Below are 21,916 nucleotides of genomic sequence, written 5' to 3' on the forward strand. Positions count from 1 at the left end.
CAATTTGACAATTCTATGCCACAATGCCTGTTTCCAGGTCTTATATATATTATATCCAGGTGTCCAAACCTAATGGTGCAGCCTCACAAATCCAGCCAGGAAGGCAGCGCTTGGAAATTCTCTGGAATGCTCTCGGTAGGGCCTGATGTTGTTGTGAGGATGGAGCTGGACTCCAGCATTTCTGCTGCCAGTGGGACCAGGGCCTGAGACCAAAGAGAATGTTATTGCCAGAACTGCTGTGAAACGTCTGAACTCACCCCTTTATGGTGGAGAACCCAGAAACGAGGCACATTGACTCTCAGGTGGACATGATCTGCATCATGTATCAGAGGAAAGACCTCCGGAGGGTCGTCAGCACCGCCCAGCAGATCACCGGCTCTCCTCTCTCCACACTGGAACACCTCCACCACTCCCGTCGTCAGGAAAAAGACCAAAATATAATAAAAGACACTTCACATCCCGGACACTCACTGTTTGAACTGCTGCCATCTGGGAAACGATACAGACTCATGAAAACGAGGACAAACAGACTCAAACAGCTTTTACTCAACAGCAATAACCTCTCAACAAAAACTGGAGCTAATGTGCAATAACAAAAATGATTGTATGTTAATGAAAGTTCTTGTAATGTCCGTGTGTTGATGTATGTGTGGAGGGTGAATGTGTCTAGATATATATTCATTTTATTTTATTTGGTTTTATTTCATTTTATTTATTTTTTTAGTTATTTTATTTTTATATGATGCACTGACTGGAGAGCGTCCATACGTCATAATTTCGTTGTACCTGGTGACAATGATAATAAAGATCTATTTTATTCAATTAGTGGCTGGGTTTGATGGGGTTGAGCAGAGGAGAAATCATATCACACAACGTGTTCAACTTAAACGTGTAAATCAAGGGATGAAAAAAAAGAAGAAAAAAAAAAACTTTGAAAACTGTTCTCTCTAAAAAAAGATAGATATTTCCTGATGTATTTATTGTCTTTACTGGAGCGGTGGTCTTAACGCAGGATTCCACAGTCCTGCCATATTTAATTTGCTTACGGCACAGGCAACTGGATCGGAATAGTTTTGATACTGAAACAACCATCAATCAGCTCAACCGCATGCCAAGATTGTAAGAACTGGTCTGTCTTGCAAAGCAGTGTGAGGAAAGCTGCTTGTGGAGATTTCATTTCATTTTCATTTATTTATTTAGCACAATTTATTTAAAAACAGTCCATGGAGGGGAACGAAGCCCGAAGGGCTTGTACAGAGTTCAGCTCCCATCAACAACTGTGATGAAATAACAAAGATAATGTACAACAAATTAAAAAAAAAATAAATATAAACATAAAAGAGAACATGGTTACAAGGTCTGGATTACATTTAAGATTAAGACATTGAAGGTTAAGACAGAATAAGATGTTTTTTTAATAACTTTCTGAAGGAGGTAAAAGTTTGGCTGCGTCTGAAATCCCATACTTCCACCCTAATGAGTAGCAAAATGAGTATGCGAGATTTATTAGTGTGTCCGAAACATTAGAACATGCTCAATAGTATGCTCTATCTATACTCATTCTGGAGAAATGTATTAGTAGATTGATGGACACTAGCTGAGCAGAAACTTCCCACAATGCAATGCAGCGGTGTTTGGTTGCTAAGTGATACATATATGTCATAAGTATAATTATTATTAAGTATAATCATTAAGTATAATAATATTCATATATAATATTAATATTATAATATTCATATATAATAATATTATATAATTTAATCTTGTTTGGGCCAGAATAAATGGGAAATAGCGGAGCAGAGCTGCTACTGCTGCTGTTACCATGGTAACAGCTGCTACTGATGCTGTGACAAGTCACTTCCTCCCAACGGCAGGAAGTGATGTGTGCGCTCTTAATAGTTCGTCCAAATTAATGCACACTACTGATATTTACTCAAAAGTGTGCTGAATTTAAATATACTTTTTAGTATATACTGTTTAGTACGGCATTTCGGACGCACCGATAATGTTGACTTCAGCGACACATTCAAGTCATTCCAGAGTTTTGGATTCTAAATGTAATATTAAATTGATGACCAGATGTTCCACACAAGGGTAAATGAAGATGCCACTGTGTCCTGGTGGATATGAATTAAAATCAGATGAAAAAGTAAAAAAGATGATGAAAATGATGAGATATAGAAAGATGCATGAGAAATTAGAGAGAAACGATTACCGTTACCCTATATGTTGTACAAGACGTTATGAAGAGAGAAGCTGAGAGCCTTTTAACTGAGACTGGCTCCACGTGGCTTGTTTTTCTGGCCTTGTACCTTTGTCTCCTGTCCTGGACAGAGGTTTTCAGAGGTTTTTTAGAGGTTTTTCAGAGGTTTTCAGAGGTTTTCAGAGGTTTTCAGAGGTTTTCAGAGGTTTTCAGAGGCTGCAGCAGCAGCAGCAGCAGCAGGTGAGGCGAGTGAAGGGACAGAGATTGCTGCAGGGAGGGGAAGCCAGCACGACGTGGTGCTGCTGTCTGTAGGTGTTATTGGGTTAAGCCACCCACGGCTGCTGGTCACCATGGTGACACCATGGTGACAACCCAGTGTTCCTGAACTGGCTTCTTCTTCATCTTTCTTTGTGTTTACAACAGTTATAAGTCATGTTTTAAACGTGACTGATTCAGTGAGTCGGGAACGTTCTGTACAGAGGTGTACTGTTGCTGAAAAGTGCAGTATCTGTAGACTGTTTGTGCATCCCTGACTGTTTGCCTGGCTGGATGTGTGTTTCCAGTTACGGCACAATGTGTTCCGCATACTCAAAAAGCCTGAATAAAGTTCAGCCAGCAATAAGTGTGTCCACCCTGATATTACCTCATGCTCCCGCTATGAAAACAGCCGTCCTCTTTGGACTAATTATACATTAATTCAGCACAACAAAGTACAGATAAGAGGCAGGCCTGCCAGTTTTATGACTTAAATATCAAATATTCAGATATTCTTACATAAATTTCTGTCAACACATGTAGATGTTAAATGCAAGGAGTTTAATTAGTTCATTAGTGGTAATTAAACCTAAGTTCAAAAGTGTGCAAAAGTTTCTCCTAGTTTTGACCAGAGTTATAATTGGTGTAACAGATTATAATATGACCAATTATTGTTAATTGATCAGGATTTTATACAAAGAGATTAAACAAATGTAATCCATTCACCTTGGAAGATACATTTAGCATAAATGCAGTCTTGACTGACATGTTTGGGTAACAAATTAAAAGTCAGAAAGACAACAGCTGTGTAATATCTGGCTAAGATTTTGACGTCTCTAAATACAAAAGCTTCAGCAGCGGACTTGTTTTCAGCGTGTGTTTGGATATGAAAGAGGAAATGAGAGTATTAGTCACCTGCTTCATGATCTGCAAGAGGAAAAAGTTGCGAAATGCAGCTAGTTGAGAGAAACCTGCCATTGCAATGCATATCAATGTTGTGTGTGTGTGTGTGTGTGTGTATATATACGTATATATTTTTTTTTCAGTTTTAATTCATGCATGTGTAGTATTTCCAGGTGCTGTTTCAAAAATAAGCTCCATTTGCTTCTTTTCTACTTTCTGTATTCATATTAACTGTATTCTACCCAACTTCAATTTTCTTAACCAATTCAATTTGGCCTGTTTCTGTCTATCTGTCAGTTTTTTAGTCTTTGGGACACAGCCAGCTGATTCTAATTTATTTATATATATATATATATATATATACTTAAGAATAAATGTGTGTGTGAGACTCCTCCTTGCTTATCCTATAAGCTGATTTGGCAATGTGTTTATAGAGATCTCTGTTTCAATCCGTTGGTGTTAGCCCTCTTACATCACTACAGCTGACTCTGAGTGTGTGTGTGTTTCGGTGGGTCCGGTGGGGTTGGGAGTGTGTGTGGGGTTGAGAGTGTGTGTGTGTCTGGGAGTGTGTGTAGGGTTGAGAGTGTGTGTGGGGTTGAAGGCTACAGACGTTCAGCACATGGAAACACTCTGGCAACAATGACACACGTGCTTGTGCCATGCGTGCACCGCAGGGCAGCCACACATGTAAAGTGAGCAAAAGGAAACGCGTTGCTGCCCTGGCTCTTAAAGGCACTACTAACCCCCCCCCCCCGGCTCTTAAAGGCACTACTAACCCCCCCCATCCCACACACGCACTTAAATGGCATCTTTTTATGTGTGTTTGAACAGTGATTTTGAGTTTTACAGCAGCTTCTGTTGCTAAGCCGACTATCACAGCCACTACATCTGCTGCTCACTGGGAAACAGCTGCTACAGATTTGTATGTGACGGATTTTAATCTTTGTGTAAAAAAAAACAACATAGTCTTACATCCACTATAAATGCTAATGAACATTTTGTTTGTAAAAATAACAATGCATGAACAAACGGCAGTACAACTGTGTGGGTGTGGTAATGGCTTTGTAAGTTTCATTTCTGATATGTGGACCCACACACAGCTTCCTCTCTCTCCATCTGTGTCCTCCTGCCATTTCTTCCATCCAAATGTTTTTTAAAGGTATTGTGACATCATTTTTAACATGCTTTTAACACTATTAAAAGTCTTGGGCAACATCCCTCAAATGTGTCTAAAAGAGTGTAACAAGAAAAACTTCACTCTAGTAATATTTTCCTGGCTTTTTATTACAGTGTTTTTTTGCGCCGTGAAAAATGCTTCCTTTCCCCCCTTTCCTGTCAATCATTGCGCCGCTCCTCCTCCAAACCTCCTCCTCCTCCAGCCATACGCTCACAGCGGCGTCGGAGCGACAGGCGAAGCATGCACGGAAAAGCAGGAGGACGAACCACAGCAAACAATCATAAAAATAAAGGCATGCAAGCAGCACTGTCCCCTTATCTTAAGTCCAGTCAGTGGCCGCGGGTCTTCTTAGCAGTTTTCCTCCGGTGATTAGAACAAAAGAGGCGTGTTAAGCCTCATTTATGGTTCCGCGTTAAATCGACGCAGAGCCTACGCCGTAGGGTTCAGCATATGGTGCGCGTCGCCGCGTAACCCTACGCCGTAGGATCTGCGTCGGTGTAACGCGGAACCATAAATCAGCCTTTATGGTGCGCTGGAGAGGAGAGGAGACAGGGAGCTGGGTGGAGGGGGCGGTGATTTAGCGGATCGTTACGTAACGATCCGCCACCAAACCACATGCGCCGTTTTTGCATAGTTATGCGGAAAATCCCAGAAAGCACACAATACACTGAATGTTAAAAGTTTGTTGTTTTTTGGGTGTAATTGATGTCAAGACACCCAACAAAACACAAAAAATCAAGAAAAATGTGTTTTTCATGTCACAATCCCTTTAAGGAGCTGCAGCCTCTCTAATTTCACTGTTAGTAACATCCATTAAGATGTTTGGTTTAGGGGATTCCTAGTGGGATTCACTGCAGTGATGTGAACCAGAAGCTGCTTGGCTTTATAAACATCTTTCCATTCAGTGTTTTCTCATCAAAGAGGCAATCATAGAAAAAAAAAATATTTCTGATCCAGACAAATGTGTGAATCATATTATTCTAGTTGTATTAGAACAATTCAATATCCACATATAAATCAATTAAATTTCCATTTAATTTAAGAAAAAGGAAAACTGACCCAGCACCCAGCATGTCAGCGTCATAAATCATCCCCTAGCTGGCCAGAGATTACATCAGCTACTACTTTTTTTAGGTAACCTATAACTAACATTTAGTGTAAAAATGCATTTCCAGAAATGTCACTTTGTCCTACTCTGTTAAGCTTGTTTACTTAAAAGAAGAAAAAAACTAAAATACTCTGACTGTCCTTGTATTGAAGATTGCTAAAGAGTGTTCAATTCAATAAATGAACTCTTATAATATCTTGTACTCAGTACAAAATATACAACAGAATGCAGAATATACAGAATATAACAACTTTCAATGGAATGATAAAGAAAAAAAAGAAGAAATTCATCAGTCAGCTCAGCGAGTGAATGTAAAGTGAGCTCTGGCAGTCGTTCATCTCTGAGCTCAGCTCATGAAGTTCGCTGCTTCCATCAGTCGTCATTCCTCGTTATAATGCTACAGTCAAAGATGCTTTATCACAAAGTGCATCTAAATCCTCTCCCTCCTCCTCCACTCTGACTCTTCACACGCTCTGGTACAGTGTTGATGTGCTTGAAACTCCATCTGCCATCTGCTGTGCAGCGACGATGTGCACACTTCTGCACACTCCTGCACACTTCTGCACAGAAAGCGCTACAGACGCAGCCTGCTCAGCGATCGCTTCGCAGCTTGTACTTTGTTCTGTACGGAAGAGTATTAGGGCCAGGCAGGAGAAAAATAAAAATAATATTTTAGAGAGGAAGATTTTTTTTTTATTATGCACTTCGAGAAAGAAGTCAAAATGTCTAGAAAAAAGTCGAAATGTCGAGAATAATGTTGAAGTACAATGTCGAGAAAAAAATTGAAATGTTGAGAAAAAGGGCGAAACTTTGAGAATAAAATCAACCTTCTGAGACAGTCTTTACAAAATGCCTCGTAGCCCTATAGATATGGTGAAAATGTACTTCAGAATTGGCTTCTTTTAGCTCATAAAGACTGCGTGCAAAACTGTCAGCCGCTCTCCTAACTGGATTTGATGGGCCAGAGGAGACATTTCCACTTTATTCACCAAATTGTATTTCAACTTTATTCTCGAAATTTCAACTTTATTCACGAAATTTCAACTTTTTTCTCTAAAATTGTATATCAACATTAATCTCGACATTTCTACTTTTTTCTCGAAGTGCACAATAAAAAAAAAATCTTCCCCTCTCAAATATTTTTTCTCCTGCCTGGCCCTAATACTCTTCCGTAGTTCTGTATTTCACTAAGATTGGTAATTTAAATTCACAATCTCTCAGTCAAGATAATGATGTGATGTCCTTGCTTCAGCTCCTCACTCAGGAAGGCTGTAAAGGACGCGAGCTCACCTCCTCCCTATCTCCGTACGGCCTACTGTACCTTGAGGAAACCAAACTGGCCCATTACTCATTTTTATTAGACTTTCTGCCACCACTTCCTACATGAATAATCTGTTTGGGGCAGAGTTCACACAGTAACAACGTTCAGTTCTGCTGGCGGGTCCATGTTGCATTGTGTTGATGCACTAAAGATGCTCTGTACAGTATGTCCTAATTAACTTGTTAAAAAGAAGAATAATGAATAATGTACTCCATTCCTGCAAATAAACCTAAATAATGCACGGCAAAATAAAACGCAGCGATGTAAAAGGAATTAAGAGAGAGAAAGATTCCCAAGTGAGAGGAAAATTGGAAGATGTGAGGCAGAAAATGAAAATGTGCATCATGTTTCTAATTTGCAACTGAATGTTTGACTGAGAGAGCCTTACAATGGCCGCCAGGGAAATATGTGATAAAAGCTTATGTTAAACACGGGCAAAGGAACATGGAAATGCACGTATGTGTGTTAATAGTTAAGTAGAGTAGGTGGTAAACTGCTGGTAAAAGAGACAAAACTGGCCCAGGCTTGACCTGGATAGCAGACGTGGTACAATCCATTCTAGACTGGTTTATGTATAGATTTTTATACATGTGGGTATACTATCAACACCATTTCTCATCACCTCTATGCTAAAAACCAGAGGTGTCTTCAGTATTCACATTCATTACTCAGGTAGAAGTATAGATACTAGAGTTTAAAAATACTCCTGTAGAAGATGAAGTATCAACTCAAGTTTTTTTACTCAAGTAAAAGTATAAAAGTACTGGTATCAAAACTACTTAAAGTATAAAAGTAAAAGTAATTCAAGCGGGAAAAAAGCCATTAAGGACAAAAGCCATTGAAAATGAATGCATCTTAGTATAATACAAATATATTAAAGAACCATATAAGTGTACTATTGAGCATTAACATGTGTTTCAGAGAGCAGGAGATATGATGACTAGTTACCTATAAGTATTGTAATGGTGCAAAAAGTCAAACTTCAGAGGCATGTTATCATTTATCCTAACCTTTATTGGAATGTACATCCAAGTTTAGTTGCAGGAATCTGAGGGAACGGATGTAAGAACAAAACTGGACAAGAACATCTGAAACAACCACAACCAAATTCACTCTATCCGGATGGAGCAATTTAACTGGATAGTTTTTTTTTAAAGGCCGAAATGAAATAGAGTAACGAGGCTGTTTTTAAAATGTAAGGAGTAAAAAGTACAGATAATTGTGTGAAAATGTAAGGAGTAAAAGTAAAAAGTCGTCTGAAAAATAATTACTCCAGTGAAGTATAGATAACCAAAATTTCTACTTAAGTAAGGTAACAAAGTATTTGTACTTTGTTACTTGACACCTCTGCTAAAAACACACCTACATAAACAGCAACAACTACTTAAGATCTTGTTTTTTTTCCCAGTGCAAACCAATTTCAACTTTTTATTAAAATCGATAATGAATTGAGGAAATGAGGGTCTGTTTTTGGAGATCAGGCAACGCACATCAGCTATGAATGAAACATCCAAGTTTTTAGTTAGCTGTGCTGCAGCGAGCTGTGTCACGTTGTGACAGGAACGCAGCACAAAGAAATACAGTCGCAGAGATGAGAGAAAACTGAGCAGGAAGTAGCAGAGACGGATGGGCGCTGATCCAGCGGACGGATGCTCCACAGACTCCTCATATCCATCTCCTTTCCTATCAATTTACTTCACTTGAGCTTTTATTTTTGCTGATCCAACTGTTTTAATTTAAAAAATGGTGACTAGGCTTTTTGTGTCCGTTATTGTGTCTCATCCGTTGGTTGTGTTTTCTTGTACATTGCAGATAAACCTGCGGCTTATTTTAGTCAGCGGGAAGACGAAAGAGTTCCTGTTCTCCCCCAACGACTCGGCAGCAGACATCGCCAAACATGTTTATGACAACTGGCCAATGGGTGAGTAGCTTCTGATTGTTTGTGGCAGTTGACATTAGATATTGAAATATCACTTTTATATGACACAAATGAATTAAACCTCTCATGGAGAGCAGGGCTGGGAATCGATTCAAATGTCAGGAATCGATTCCGATTTTTAAGATTCAGAATCGATTATCAAGATTTGGTTCAGTTCGATTCCGATATCGATTTGTGTTAGTGTTATTAAAACTTTTTTCTGAGCTGTTGCATGAATTATATGACTGTGTAGTTCTGCAACATATTAATACTAATGATGGTGTAAGGACCAGTCACCTCCCAGAATGCTGATAGAACTGCTTTCAGAAACATCGTGGGGCAGGATTACCAAACTTTTCGGGTTTTTAATTTTTGAGAATTTGGTTTTTAGCATTTATCCAAATGTAACCCCAAGACAGTATATAAAGTAATGAAATATAGACAATTTATGCAATTATAACTAAAAACGTTAAGGTTTTCATACCTTTAAACATATAGGCAAAAACATCCCAACAAAACATCCTTTTTTGGGCATTAACACAAAAATACCAAAAGTTGTAATGTAATGATGAAAAAAAAGTAATCGATCTTTAGACATATGAATTGATTTTTAGGAATTAATACGAGAATTGATTTAGAATCGGAAAATTGATTTTTTTTCAACACAGGCCTAATTGAGAGGTACTCATTTCCTTCCTACTCTTCAACACTCTTTCCATTTACTACTCTTCACACTTCAATTTGCACCACTAATGTATACATTCATTTTCACCACAGTGTGAATCCTAATCTATCTGAGTATACGTGTGTTATGAAGCAGCTATAAATTTAAGCTTCAAATCCTTCTCAAACTGCATGGCGTCTTGACTGAGCGTTGTAGTTTTAGCTGTCCCACCCATACATTTTTGTGTTTCCGCTGTTGCTTCCAGCTGCAGGCGGCAGCTTTGTTCACAGCTGGGAAACAGCTGAAATCGGTTCCTCTATCTACGAAGAAACATCACCTGAAAGCGTTCAGGAGATTACAGTTTATTGATAATTATGGAAGATGTTCATTCTACATTTCTTATTGTAATAAACACTGAATAATTCCCAAGTAAATGTGCGTAAGGACAAAACTTCAGTGTTCCACAAACACTTAGATGGAAGACACTGATGCTTGAATCACTTTTTATCTTACTACTAAACTATTAAGTTAGTATATCTCCTTCCTCTACACTGTTTTGCTCAGTTGTAGATAGATTTGTACGCTAAACACATTAACAGCATTCAAGTATGTGCTGTTCTTGCTGTTCTCCCACCCTGAACATCGACGTACATAACGTCGGCCTCAGTGTGCGATGAAATGCAGGATCATTTCGGATACGAGATTCCCAAATCTTGTAAGATACTTTATTTGGGAAATTTGACACAAGATATAATAAAAAAAGAGGATGAATATCTTAAAGTTCTGCTATCGGCAAGTAAAAAAGTAATAACAAGGTCATGGTGTAAAGCAGAACCAGCGACCGCGGGGCAGTGGCTGAGACCTGCGGGAAGAAATATTTTGAATGGAAAAAATGACATATAAACTACGATTACAAGAGACACAATTTCAGGAAGAATGGGAAAAATGGACAGATTCTAGAGCACAGCAAGAGGACACCACCATCACCACTGGACAATAAGGACATTGATATGAGAATAATTGCTTTGTGAAGTTTGTAAAACCTGACACTGGAATTGTTGACGGAATTCTTTTTTAACTTTATTTTTATTGAAGAAAAACACAGACATTACTTGACAACATCACAGAATATGAAGGGAATGCGCATGACGTCTCAGAAAGACGAAGAAGAGTATCAGAGTAAACTTTCAGTTTGAGCAACTGGAAAACATCTAAAATGGGAAAGAGCTGTTGTGCGATCGACTGTACTCATAGATTTAGCAAGAAATCTGAGTTATCGTTTTACAGACTGCTGAAAAATAAGCTTAAGAGAGACAAATGGATCGCTGCAATTCACAGAAACAACTGGATTCCAGGCACCGAAACGTGGATTTGTGGTTGCCATTTTGTATCAGGTAATGTTGGATTTTTGGGTAGCTAACGTTAAACGGTCAAATCATAAAGTTCGGTGTCCTCATCACTTTAATTTCTACAACAAATCCTGCCTTGAAGTCGGACCAAGCGTCAAGACTTTTGTAAGCCTTCAAGCTTTGCTCCGTGTATTTCCCCGGCGTAGAAATTAAGTACATATAAATATCAGGAAACTGGATTCGTGGTCAAATATTAATGTCCATGGACCACTGGTTCTTGGTAACTGTACCAAATATTAATGTCCATGGACCACTGGTTCTTGGTAACTGTACCAAATATTGATGTCCATGGACCACTGGTTCTTGGGGTAACTGTACGGGTCACTGTCAAGTCCAACTGCCTTTAATTTAAACCCATAATCGGCTGTTATCCCGTCTTCTCCACTAGTTGCAGCTGTTTTTGCTGATGTTTTTGTCACTCAGTGGGGAAGTGACTTCAATGCAGACCCTCTATACATGAAGGCGTTAAAGACAGTAACAAAATGGGGCCAGTGGGGTCTAGAAAGTTGAATAAAACTAGAATTTTCATTAAAAACAATAAGTTTAAAGAAAAAGAAAAGCATGATAATTTCAATCCATTTTGAATGACTTAAATGTCCGTCTGTGTTGCGGTGTGGGCGCTAGGTAACTGAAGTGAAGTCCTTTCAGCTGGATTATCCCTGCATAAAGGAATGTGTGATCTCTGTAATACACCCACTCCCTGAAGTCTTCTCCACCAGAGACTGAATTCATTTGATACCGCTGGCTTTCCACCACCGTCTCCACTGAAGCAACTGTTTTATCACGCTGTTTTACATGGAGTCCAGTCCTGTTGGAGATGACACACACAGGCTTTGGTTCTCCCTGACGACAGGACTGTTGTGCTTCGCCCAGTCTCTTTTGGAAGAGTGTTTTTGTTCCTCCCAGACAACAGACCTGAACCCCGTGAGACCCCGAGCAGGCACTCCGTCAGCAACAACACCCTCGCCGGAGCGCCAAACAAACATCTGGTGGCCAGACTCTTCTGCCCCGTAACTCCTTCCACACTTTTCTCTTTTATTTAATGCCTTCATTTTTGTCTCCAGTTCTTCCCGAGCCACACCTCGCAGCCGTTTATTGCCACGACTCTGATGCCTCCAAAGTCCAAATATTCCACATTTTGGATACAATACCACAAAGGAAGGCTCCTTAATGTCTTGAATTGTGTTCATCATAGCTCGCCCTGGTTTTCTCTTCCCTCCTTTATTTTCTTTGTGCATTTCACCGCCCTTTTCTCATGACTCTTTGTGAAGTGTCTGAACAGGAATGAAACAACACTTTTGATTCAAAGCTTCTGATAATATCTGCGCCGCCTAAAATCCTTATATCATTCACAGAAATGCTTTTTCATCGTCTGGGAATAATAAATAAAACCTAAAAAGTTTATTTATTTTAATACATAAACCCTTAGCTGTCAGTTTAACTTGTCGATTATGCAAAATGGTGCAAAACTTTGGAAAATGTCAATAATGGTGAGATTTTTAGGGGGAATAAAGGAAAGTTTTTTTTGTATAGCACAATTCAACACAAGGTAATTCAAAGTGCTTTACATCAACATTAAAAGCGGCAAGACACAATTAAACAGTAAATAACAAATAAAATGATAAGAAAAGAGGTAAAATAATAAAAAGCACAAGTTGTTAAAAAGTAAGGGCAGTAGAGTACAGCAGGTACATCTCATTCTTACAATTAAACAATTAAAGTTTCTAAAGGGTCAAAATGTACAAAGACCGGGTCAAATACAGTATAACAAAGTAATCTGTAACAATCCGTATGGTGAATTAAACCAATTTGACAATTCTATGCCACAATGTCTGTTTCCAGGTTTTATTTTACACAACTGAGGAGAATTAAGTTTCTATACGGTCAAAACGTACAAAGACCGGGTCAAATACAGTATTACAAAAGTAATCTGTGCCGATTCGTGCAGTGAATCAAACCAATTTGACAATTCTACGTCACAAGGTTAGGTTTGTCTCACATTTAGAGACAAAGCTAACGTGATGAGCAGAAAGAGAAAACATTCAAATGTGTCCGTCTCCATCATGGTTATTCTCTTTAACCCCCTGTTTCCCTCCGTGTCTCTCTCTGTCAGACTGGGAGGTGGAGCAGGTCACCAGTCCCAGCATCCTGAGGCTGATCTACCAGGGACGCTTCCTACACGGCAACGTGACACTAGGAGGTGAGAGGGGCCGCCGGGGCGCCGGGCGACACCCACCGGGGAAAGGGCCTGAGCTCACAGACACGCACACAGAATGACAGCAGTGTGCTGCTGCTGCTGCTGCTGCTGCTGGAAAGTTCTTTGCTGCTCTCATCTTTTTCCTGAGCCGCAGAACAGAGGTAGCTCAGTGCTCCGGACAAGCCCGCTTTGACAGAGAGAGGGAGGAGAGAGGAAATACAGAAAAAGAGAGGAAGGAGACTTGTTTGGGGGGGGGGTGCTGTGTAGACCTCAGGAAAGACAAAGCAGAAACTAAAGTGGAGGCTTAAAAATGCTTGTTACAAGTGAGAAAGGATGCCTTCTTCAAAACTCAAAATCTTACCAGGAATATTTGCCTTATTTCTAGTAAAAAAAATCATTTTTAGACAAAAAATCTCATTACACTTAAAACAAGTCATTACCAGAAAAATAACTTATTTGACAATTTTCACCTGTTTCAAGTAAATTTTCACTTGAAATAAGTAGAAAAATCTGCCAGTGGGACAAGATTTATCTTCTCATTACAAGCAAAGAAAATCTTGGTAGATTTTTCTACTTATTTTAAGTGAAAATGTTCTTGAAACAGGTGAAAATTGTAGTTTTTTTCCAGTGATGAGTCTTGTTTTAAGTGTAATGAGATTTCTTTTGACTAAAACTAACATTTTAACTAGAAATGAAAGCTTCAAGCAGCGATGAACGGGCCCTCGCACTCACATCCACCGCCCCCATTAAGCATATCAGAAATTACACCACCCACGACTTTCTATGTCAAACCATTCAAGTTATAGCAGAAAATAGGAACTATGAAATATCGACCAATCAGAAGAAGGGGCGGGGCAAATTTGCACCAATTATGGTCAAGGACTCAAAACCATGTCCGATGACACCACCCACGAGTCTTTATGTCAAACCATTCAAAAGTTATGGCAGAGAAAAGTTTTCTAGGGGGCGCTGTTGAGCCGTTAGGCCACGCCCATTAATGCAAACCATTAAATATCAAATTTATCGCCAGGCCTGGCTTGCATGCAAAATTTTGTGACTTTTGGGGCAACTATCAAAAATGGACCAATCAGATGAAGGGGGGCGCGCTTTTTGGCATCTAGCGTTGCCACGGTAACGCTTTTGACTGAGAAAAGTAATGCGCGTCGTCGCAGGATGGAGACACACATTGTGATGTATAACACACCTGGGTGCACGTTACGGTTCAGGCCGTATTAACTGTCGAAGAAATTGCATAAATTGCGCCAAAATTACACGATTAATTCAAAATGGCCGACTTCCTGTTGGGTTTGGGCCATGGCACCAAGAGACTTTTCTTTAAGTTGCGCCATGATACAGGTGTGCAGCGATTTTCGTGCATGTACGTCAAACCGTATTGTGGGGCTTGAGGCACAAAGTTTTCTAGGGGGCGCTGTTGAGCCATTAGGCCACGCCCATTAATGCAAACCATGAAATATCAAATTTTTTGCCAGGTCTGGCTTGTGTGCAAAATTTGGTGACTTTTGGGGCACGTTTAGGGGGAAAAAAGGCCCTCCTTTTGTCAGAATAAAGAAAGAAAGAAAGAAAGAATTAAAAAAAAAAAATAATTCCTACAGATACAATAGGGCCTTCGCACAGTGCTCGGGCCCTAATAAGACAAATATTCTTGTTAAGATTTTGAGTTTTTTGCAGTGTGGATCTGCCTCGCTTTTGGCCTTTTTTTTGTTTGTTTTGCTTTTGAACTCATCCCTTTAGGGCCATCCATCCGCTAATTCCCTTATCGTTGTCGTGATTTGTTTGCACACTGTCACCAAATCCTCTTACAGTTGAGCGCATCACCTGATAAAAGTCTTCCAGTTTGTACGTCATGTGAGTCTGAAAGGTCTTCACCTCCCCGGCGCTGCTTGGCCACTCGAGGAACCTGCTCGGTAAACCGGTCAGACGCCGTGGCTTTTCATTTCTTTTTGAGGGGAAGAATCCACTCCCTTGAGGGCATGGTTGTAATTTTCATCTTTTGCAGTCTTCAGCAGCGTCTCTGCGTTCCTAGAGCTGCTGGACGGGAGCAGGTGCAGCCTAATCGACTCCAGTCCACCTGTGGATTTTAATTATAGCTCACCAGTCGGTAGATTGTCTGCCCTTCGACTGGTTTCATGAGCTTGGGCAGGATATCACATGTAGCTTTTAAAGCCTTCGGTGATATTAATCGCCTAACAATTACACTCACCGGCCTCTTTATCAGTTGCACCGGGTGAACCTGATAAAGTGGTGTCTCTACTTACGACTCTGGGCTTGTGGTTTTACTGCAACATGAAGCCAGAGATTTTAGGGATGTCCCTTCATCCTAATAGATGTTCAGAACACAAATCAGTTCATGTACGCTGCACTGACTGTGCTGCGTTAATGTACGTTACACTTCTGGTGTCCAGCTAGTTTCACTGTGTGTCATATAGGCAAGGCAAGTTTATTTGTATAGCACAATTCAGTCATTTTTATGTATATAATTGGAGGTAAATATATGAACCAATGTATATACAGCATATCTACTCTTATATAGTTATTCAAGTATATAGTTATACCATTAATGTCTATTGTTCTCTATTATATTGTAGTATTATAGTAAAGTAATGATAATGTAATACTATGCATTATAATTATTTATATCGTTACATACATACATACATAGTAGCACAACTTAATGTGGTATCCCTTTCTTTTACAGTACAGTAATAACCAGGTAATACCATGGTAATTACACTGTAATTACCTAGTAGTACCTTGTATTTACAAGGTAATTACATGGTAACTACCGGGTAATTTACCCAGTAAGTACTAGGTAATTATTACGTATTTTCTTGCACCATGTAATTATGTGTATTTACCATGTAATAACATGGTAAATACCTGGTTGTTTAAACTAAACATTACTAGGTAATTGCAAAGACATTAGATGGGAACTATGAGGGAAATTACAGGTATTTACTAGGTTAATATTGGTAACTACCAGTCAATTTACCATGTAATTACTCTGAAATTACATGAATTATTTCTAAGTAAGTACCAGGTAATTACTAAGTATTTTTCTGCAAACTACCAGGAAATTATAACCTATATTTGAGGTATTTACCAGCTAATTACACTTCAATGACCATGTAGTTACCTTGTATTTACTATACATTTCATGGATAACTACCGGGTATTTACCCATTCATTATTGATTTATGTATTATCAATGGATTGGTGCAGGTACCCCCGAGGGTGTAAATGACTCTATTGACCTTGTAATTAACCTGATAGTTACCATGTTTTACCTGGTAATCCAGGTACTTACCTTGTAGTTACTTGCCCAGTAATTCTATTTCCTAAGTATTTACCCAATAAGTACAGACATTTTTACCTGGCTTTTACTCAGTAATTAAAGTGAAACTGGACTGTAAAAGAAAGCGTGTGTTGTTTCCATAATATTACCTGGTACTTCCTCATTAAGTACAGAAATAATTACCTGATATTTACCCATTAATTAAAGTGAAACTGGACTGTAAAAGAAAGCGTGTGTTGTTTCCATAAAATTACCTGGTAATTGTAGATTATAATTATAAAGATTTGAACAATTGGCAAAACGTCTGATAATTACCTCCCCTTTACCCCGCAATTAGAAAGTTACCCCAATAAGCGACATTGTTCAGATATGTGGGTTCCATGTAAGACGCTGCAGAGTCCCGGTTGTACCTGTCAGTCATCTGTTTTGACTCCTACAGCTTGTGTTTCCTACCAGTGAGCTTCAGCTCTGCCCAGGGTTGCACTTTGTGCTCAGCTCTGAAAAGCTGCTGAAGAATGAAATGATACAGATGGTGAATGACTCCATAACGACAGTTTCACTGCATGTAGCTCACAGAAAATGACCTTTATGTCCTCTTTCTTTCTTTCTCTCTCTCTGTCGCTCCCGTTTCTTCCTCCCTAGCTCTCAAGCTGCCCCTGGGGAAGACCACAGTGATGCATTTAGTTGCCAGAGAGACTTTGCCTGAGCCAAATTCCCAAGGTAACCAGCTCCCCGTCTCCCCTCTTTTTCCTTTCAGAGGGCTTTTCACACGCTGAAAAAGTTCAAATGTTCTGCTCCCAGCCATTATTTACTTCCACACATGGCTTCTGTTTCAAGAAGAGCCACTAGTGCAAATAATTGGGTCCTTTATTCCCCAAGATACAGCACATGGTGGAGATTGTGCAGTTGGTATGAATCATACCAGATGACAGGTTTTTATTGTATGGCCGTGTTGGGATTTCAGCCGTAGTTGTTGATCTGGAGAATAAGCCCAGATACTAAAAGGTGAATTGTTAAAAAATGTCTCAGTATAAGTAGTGAATTCAGCCAGCTCTGTGACCAGTAACAACGGTATGGTTTAGTTATAAAAGGAGTACACATTTGCTATGTACAGATGAAACATGTCGAACTTTTCGGTTTCTGCTTAATTGCTGAAGACAAATCTAAAATCACATACCGGTAGTTTAGATTTGAAACAACTCCTCATCTGTTTTTTTTGTTTTTTTTATTGTGCACTTCGAGAATAAAGTTGAAATGTCGAGAAAAAAGTCAAAATGTCGAGATTAATGTTGCAATACAATTTCAAGAATAAAGTTGAAATTTCGCCTTTTCTCTCAACATTTCAACTTTATTCACGAAATGTTGACTTTTTTCTCAACATTTTGACTTTTTTCTCGAAATTGTACTTCAACATTAATCTCGACATTTCAACTTTTTTCTCGACATTTCGACTTTTTTTCGACATATCGACTTTTTTCTCGACATTTTGAGTGCATAATGGAAAAAAATTCTTCCTCCTCTAAAATCTTATTTTTATTTTTCTCCTGCCTGGCCCTAATACTCTTCCGTAAGTCTCCAACTTACTTCAAGTATGATTAATTCCAAAACGTTAATAGGATTTCATCTTTGACCTTTCTTCAGTTGAACAGCTTATATGTTTAGGTTTATGTCTTGGTTTCACAGTTCAGATTAAGCTCATGGACAGAAGTCTCTGAAGTCACTTATCCTTCACTAGTGAAGATAAATGTCCTAATAAAATCCTGCAGAAATGATGGAGCTATCATGATCCAGAAACAGACAAAGGTCAAAATTATATAACATGGAGCAGAAGGTTCTTTTTGGGTGTCATCTGTGTTTTATTCATTTGTTTTTTGTCTGTAGATCAATCCCATCTTTCTTCCTTTGGTTTTGCACTTTCATAAATTAGTGCTGTCAAAATCGATCTAAATATCTGATTATAACTATCTTAAAGGCCACCATACTCCCTAAAAATCTTTTTATAAGTGCGAGTCAAACGTTTAGATCGACTTCCTCATTCAAAATGAAGGGCTAAGTATGACTTTTGACTGCTCCAGTTGCTCATATGCTGAAATGCAAAACCTTGCAAAGATTTCAGAAAAAAGTTCGAACTAGTGCTGTCAGGCGATTAAAAAAATTTATCTAATTAATTTCAGGATTTATAATTAATTAATCTAATTAATTGCATTTTAATCTCATATCTGCTAAAGGTCCCCAAATAAAGAATTAGGATTCTAGGACATTGCAAAATTGCAGTCCATGACTAATCAATTGAAGACACTAAGAAGAGAAGATTTGAAATCCACATTTTTAATGGTGAAGTGTGTTTCATAAATGAAATTCTGTCTGGAGCAGCTCCGCTGATAGGAAAATTCTTTTTTTTACAAAATGTACAAATCACCCCGTTCTTGTTGATAGTCCCGTCTTCTTTCTTTTTATACATAAACTTGCCGTTCAAAGGCCCTAACAAAGATTAGCTGAGTCTCCCCTGAGTCGTCCAGGTCTGTCACTGCTTTGTTAGTTTGACTAGCAGCAGGAGGAAGTGACCTGTCACTGCCAAGTGAACTACGGCTCCCTCAATGGGACACATTTAAAATACTTGTGCATTTTGCCACTCATAATTAATTGCGTTAATTTTCATAATGCGTTAATTAGCAGTGTAATTAATTAATCTAATTAACGCGCTAAACTGACAGCCCTAGTTCAAACATCACTGCAGGACTGTGTGTTTGTGCCGTTTAATCATGTGATGCAACACTAATAGGGTTAAAGGTAGTGATGCCACTTAAGCTTTATAAACTCATCTACCTGTAAGAGTATTCAAACTGGTCAGCACAGAGCTGTCTGGAATGATACGACGCACTGCAAAAACTCCAAATCTTCCCAGGAATATTTTCTTATTTCTAGTTAAAATGTCTCATTTTTAGTCAAAAAATCTCATTACACCTAAAACAAGAGTCCTTACCAGAATAATAACTTGTTATTTGACAATTTCCACCTGTTTCAAGTAAATTTTCACTTGAAATAAGACAAGATTTAGGACAAGATTTCTCTTCTCATTACAAGCAAAAAAATCTTGTCCCACTGGCAGATTTTTCTACTTATTTCAAGTGAAAATCTACTTGAAACAGGTGAAAATTGTTGTTTTTTCCAGTGATGAGTCTTGTATTAAGTGTAATGAAATTTTTTTTACTAAAAATTAGATATTCTAACTAGAAATAAGACAAATATTCTTGTTAAGATTTAGAGTTTTTGCAGTGCGTTGTGGTCCAACAGCAGCCGGAGTGAATCAAGGGGCTTCAGTTCTTCTGAATGGACCGTTCAGAGCACCAGTATGTTTGTGAAACGCTCCACAGATCACATTTACAAGTCCAGTGATGAAATTACACCAGATCATGTTGTGCCTGACGGCTCTATGTGTGTGTGTGTGTGTGTGTGTGTGTGTGTGTGCAGGTCAAAGGAATAGAGAGAAGACGGGGGAGAGTAACTGCTGTGTCATTCTTTAAATCCACACCTGCGCTGCCAGCCCTCCATCCTCCTCATCTGTTCACGCCATCAGTGTCCCGGACCCAGCGAGCTCGTCCCCCGTCCCGGAGCTGGTCCCCGACGTGGATATGCATCAAGACAAACACGCATTCACACCTAGATAGGAATAGAAATCAGGCTCAGACCGGTCTAACGCAGTGTTAGGGAGCAGAAACATTATCAGTAGAAGTGATTCCCTTTTTTGCTCATTAATTTGACGTCATAGCTGAAACACGACAGGAAGGAACTGGATTTGCATGCGTTTTTCTTTCTCTTCTTAAGCCTTCTGTTATTCACTTGTGCACACAAGCTCCCCTTCATGCAGCACACATGCACCCACCTCAGCTTCCAGCCGGCTCATCCTTGCAATGCTGGGCCCAAATTTGGGGGTGTGGTCTTTGCTGTTTTTGCACAGCCCCCGCTGAGAATTGGAACCACTAACAGTTTCACCAACGCGCTGACCATTAACACCCGGTAAATCCGCTCAAACGGAGGTGTCGGTGGGAAATCCATCAGCGCGGCAGCAAAAACGCAGATGTGCCTGATCGGAGAACTCACCCCGAGATGATCTCGCTCACACAAACGGTAGACAAAACACACATCTGTGCACTTTTTACTGCTCTAATCTACACGTGCCCTTAAAGGTGGAAAGAAAAACGGACTTGTTTTTAGTTTGCAGACCGAACACATCCTGCCCGGCAGAAACATCCAGTGTTGGCATCTTGTTTTGGATATTTATTTGTCCGCGACTGTAGTGACCGTGTTACGGCAGTCTGTGCAGATTACCGAGCGACTAGTGTTGTGATTTATCAAGAGAAATAAGTGACGTTTTTCCTCCTTTGCTGACACACCTTCCCCGGCCTCCCCGTGCTCCCTCTTCAATCAGTGTTGTGAAAGATTTCTGCAAACGCAGGGAAATTAACCCCGAATGAAAATGATTTGTTTCGTCTTAATTCACTTCTCTCTTCTCACATCTGCAGTAATAGGTCCATTTTTGCACAACTGAAGCCTAGGCGAAAATCAGATTAATACAAATGTATGAGAGGTTTATTGTTTTCTTTTCTGTGTTTCCGATGGAAGTAATGTTCCAAACTAAGGTAACATGTGTAGAATATATTTAATATGAATCTTACATAGAACACGATGACTTTAGATCTTGCTGATAAACATTATACTGGTGTTTAGTCTATGATTGTGTTTACGGTTCTCTTCTAGCCAGTTCACAGTCGCTTGCTGACGGTGTCTTGTGCTTAACAGCCAATCCTCCCTAATCATTGATGGACTGATGAATTTGTATTCTTTTTCTTCATTTTTCTTTTGTTTCATTTGTTTATAATTTAATGTAATCCTCTTTCTTGGTGTTATTTTATCTTTTGCTTTAAAGAATCACTTTATAACAGCACTAGGTCTTAAAAAAATATTGTATTGATCAGGGTTCAAATCTGTACAGAGATAAACGTTTTCAAACCAATTGTAAATAGCACTAATGCTCCCTTTTCCCCTCCGCCAATCTTCAAAAATGGAGTACATCTGTAAACTAAATAAAGGTTATTGAAGTGCGCTTCCTCCTGTGGTGATTTATTGCTCATAAATGGTGTAAGGATCCCGTCACCGAGCCGTCAAGAAGAATCCACATGGACCTGAAATCAAGGTATCAACGTATCAACGTATCAAGGTTCACCTCATTGTCATTCCAAAAGACCAAGTACAAGTGGAACAAAATTCCGTTGTCACTGGCTCAAAGCAAGCAATAAAAACACTACAAACTCTAAACACTAAAAGATAAGGACACTAGGCTAAAAACTAAAAGCTGCATGCAGTACTGTAGACAGTCATTGTCGAGGGTAGACAGGGAACGGGTTCTGTTTATTTTAAAGTCTTAAGCTGGGCATACACTGTGCGATA

General features: G+C 39.2%; 1 protein-coding gene across 1 annotated transcript in view; it reads left to right on the forward strand.

The window, feature by feature from the left end:
* ubl3a (ubiquitin-like 3a) overlaps positions 1-21,571 on the forward strand; it is a 58,570-nt gene extending 36,999 nt beyond the window's left edge. Inside the window, exons 2-5 of the mRNA XM_061739404.1 lie at positions 8,780-8,888; positions 13,072-13,158; positions 17,111-17,188; positions 19,940-21,571. Coding sequence (XP_061595388.1) covers positions 8,780-8,888; positions 13,072-13,158; positions 17,111-17,188; positions 19,940-19,992 — 327 coding nt within the window. The 3' untranslated portion in view covers positions 19,993-21,571. The remainder of the gene's footprint in view (positions 1-8,779; positions 8,889-13,071; positions 13,159-17,110; positions 17,189-19,939) is intronic.
* The last annotated feature ends 345 nt before the right edge of the window (positions 21,572-21,916 follow it).

This window comes from Cololabis saira, chromosome 14 (genome assembly GCF_033807715.1).
Source record: "Cololabis saira isolate AMF1-May2022 chromosome 14, fColSai1.1, whole genome shotgun sequence".
In the NCBI taxonomy this organism is placed as follows: Eukaryota; Metazoa; Chordata; class Actinopteri; order Beloniformes; family Belonidae; genus Cololabis; species Cololabis saira.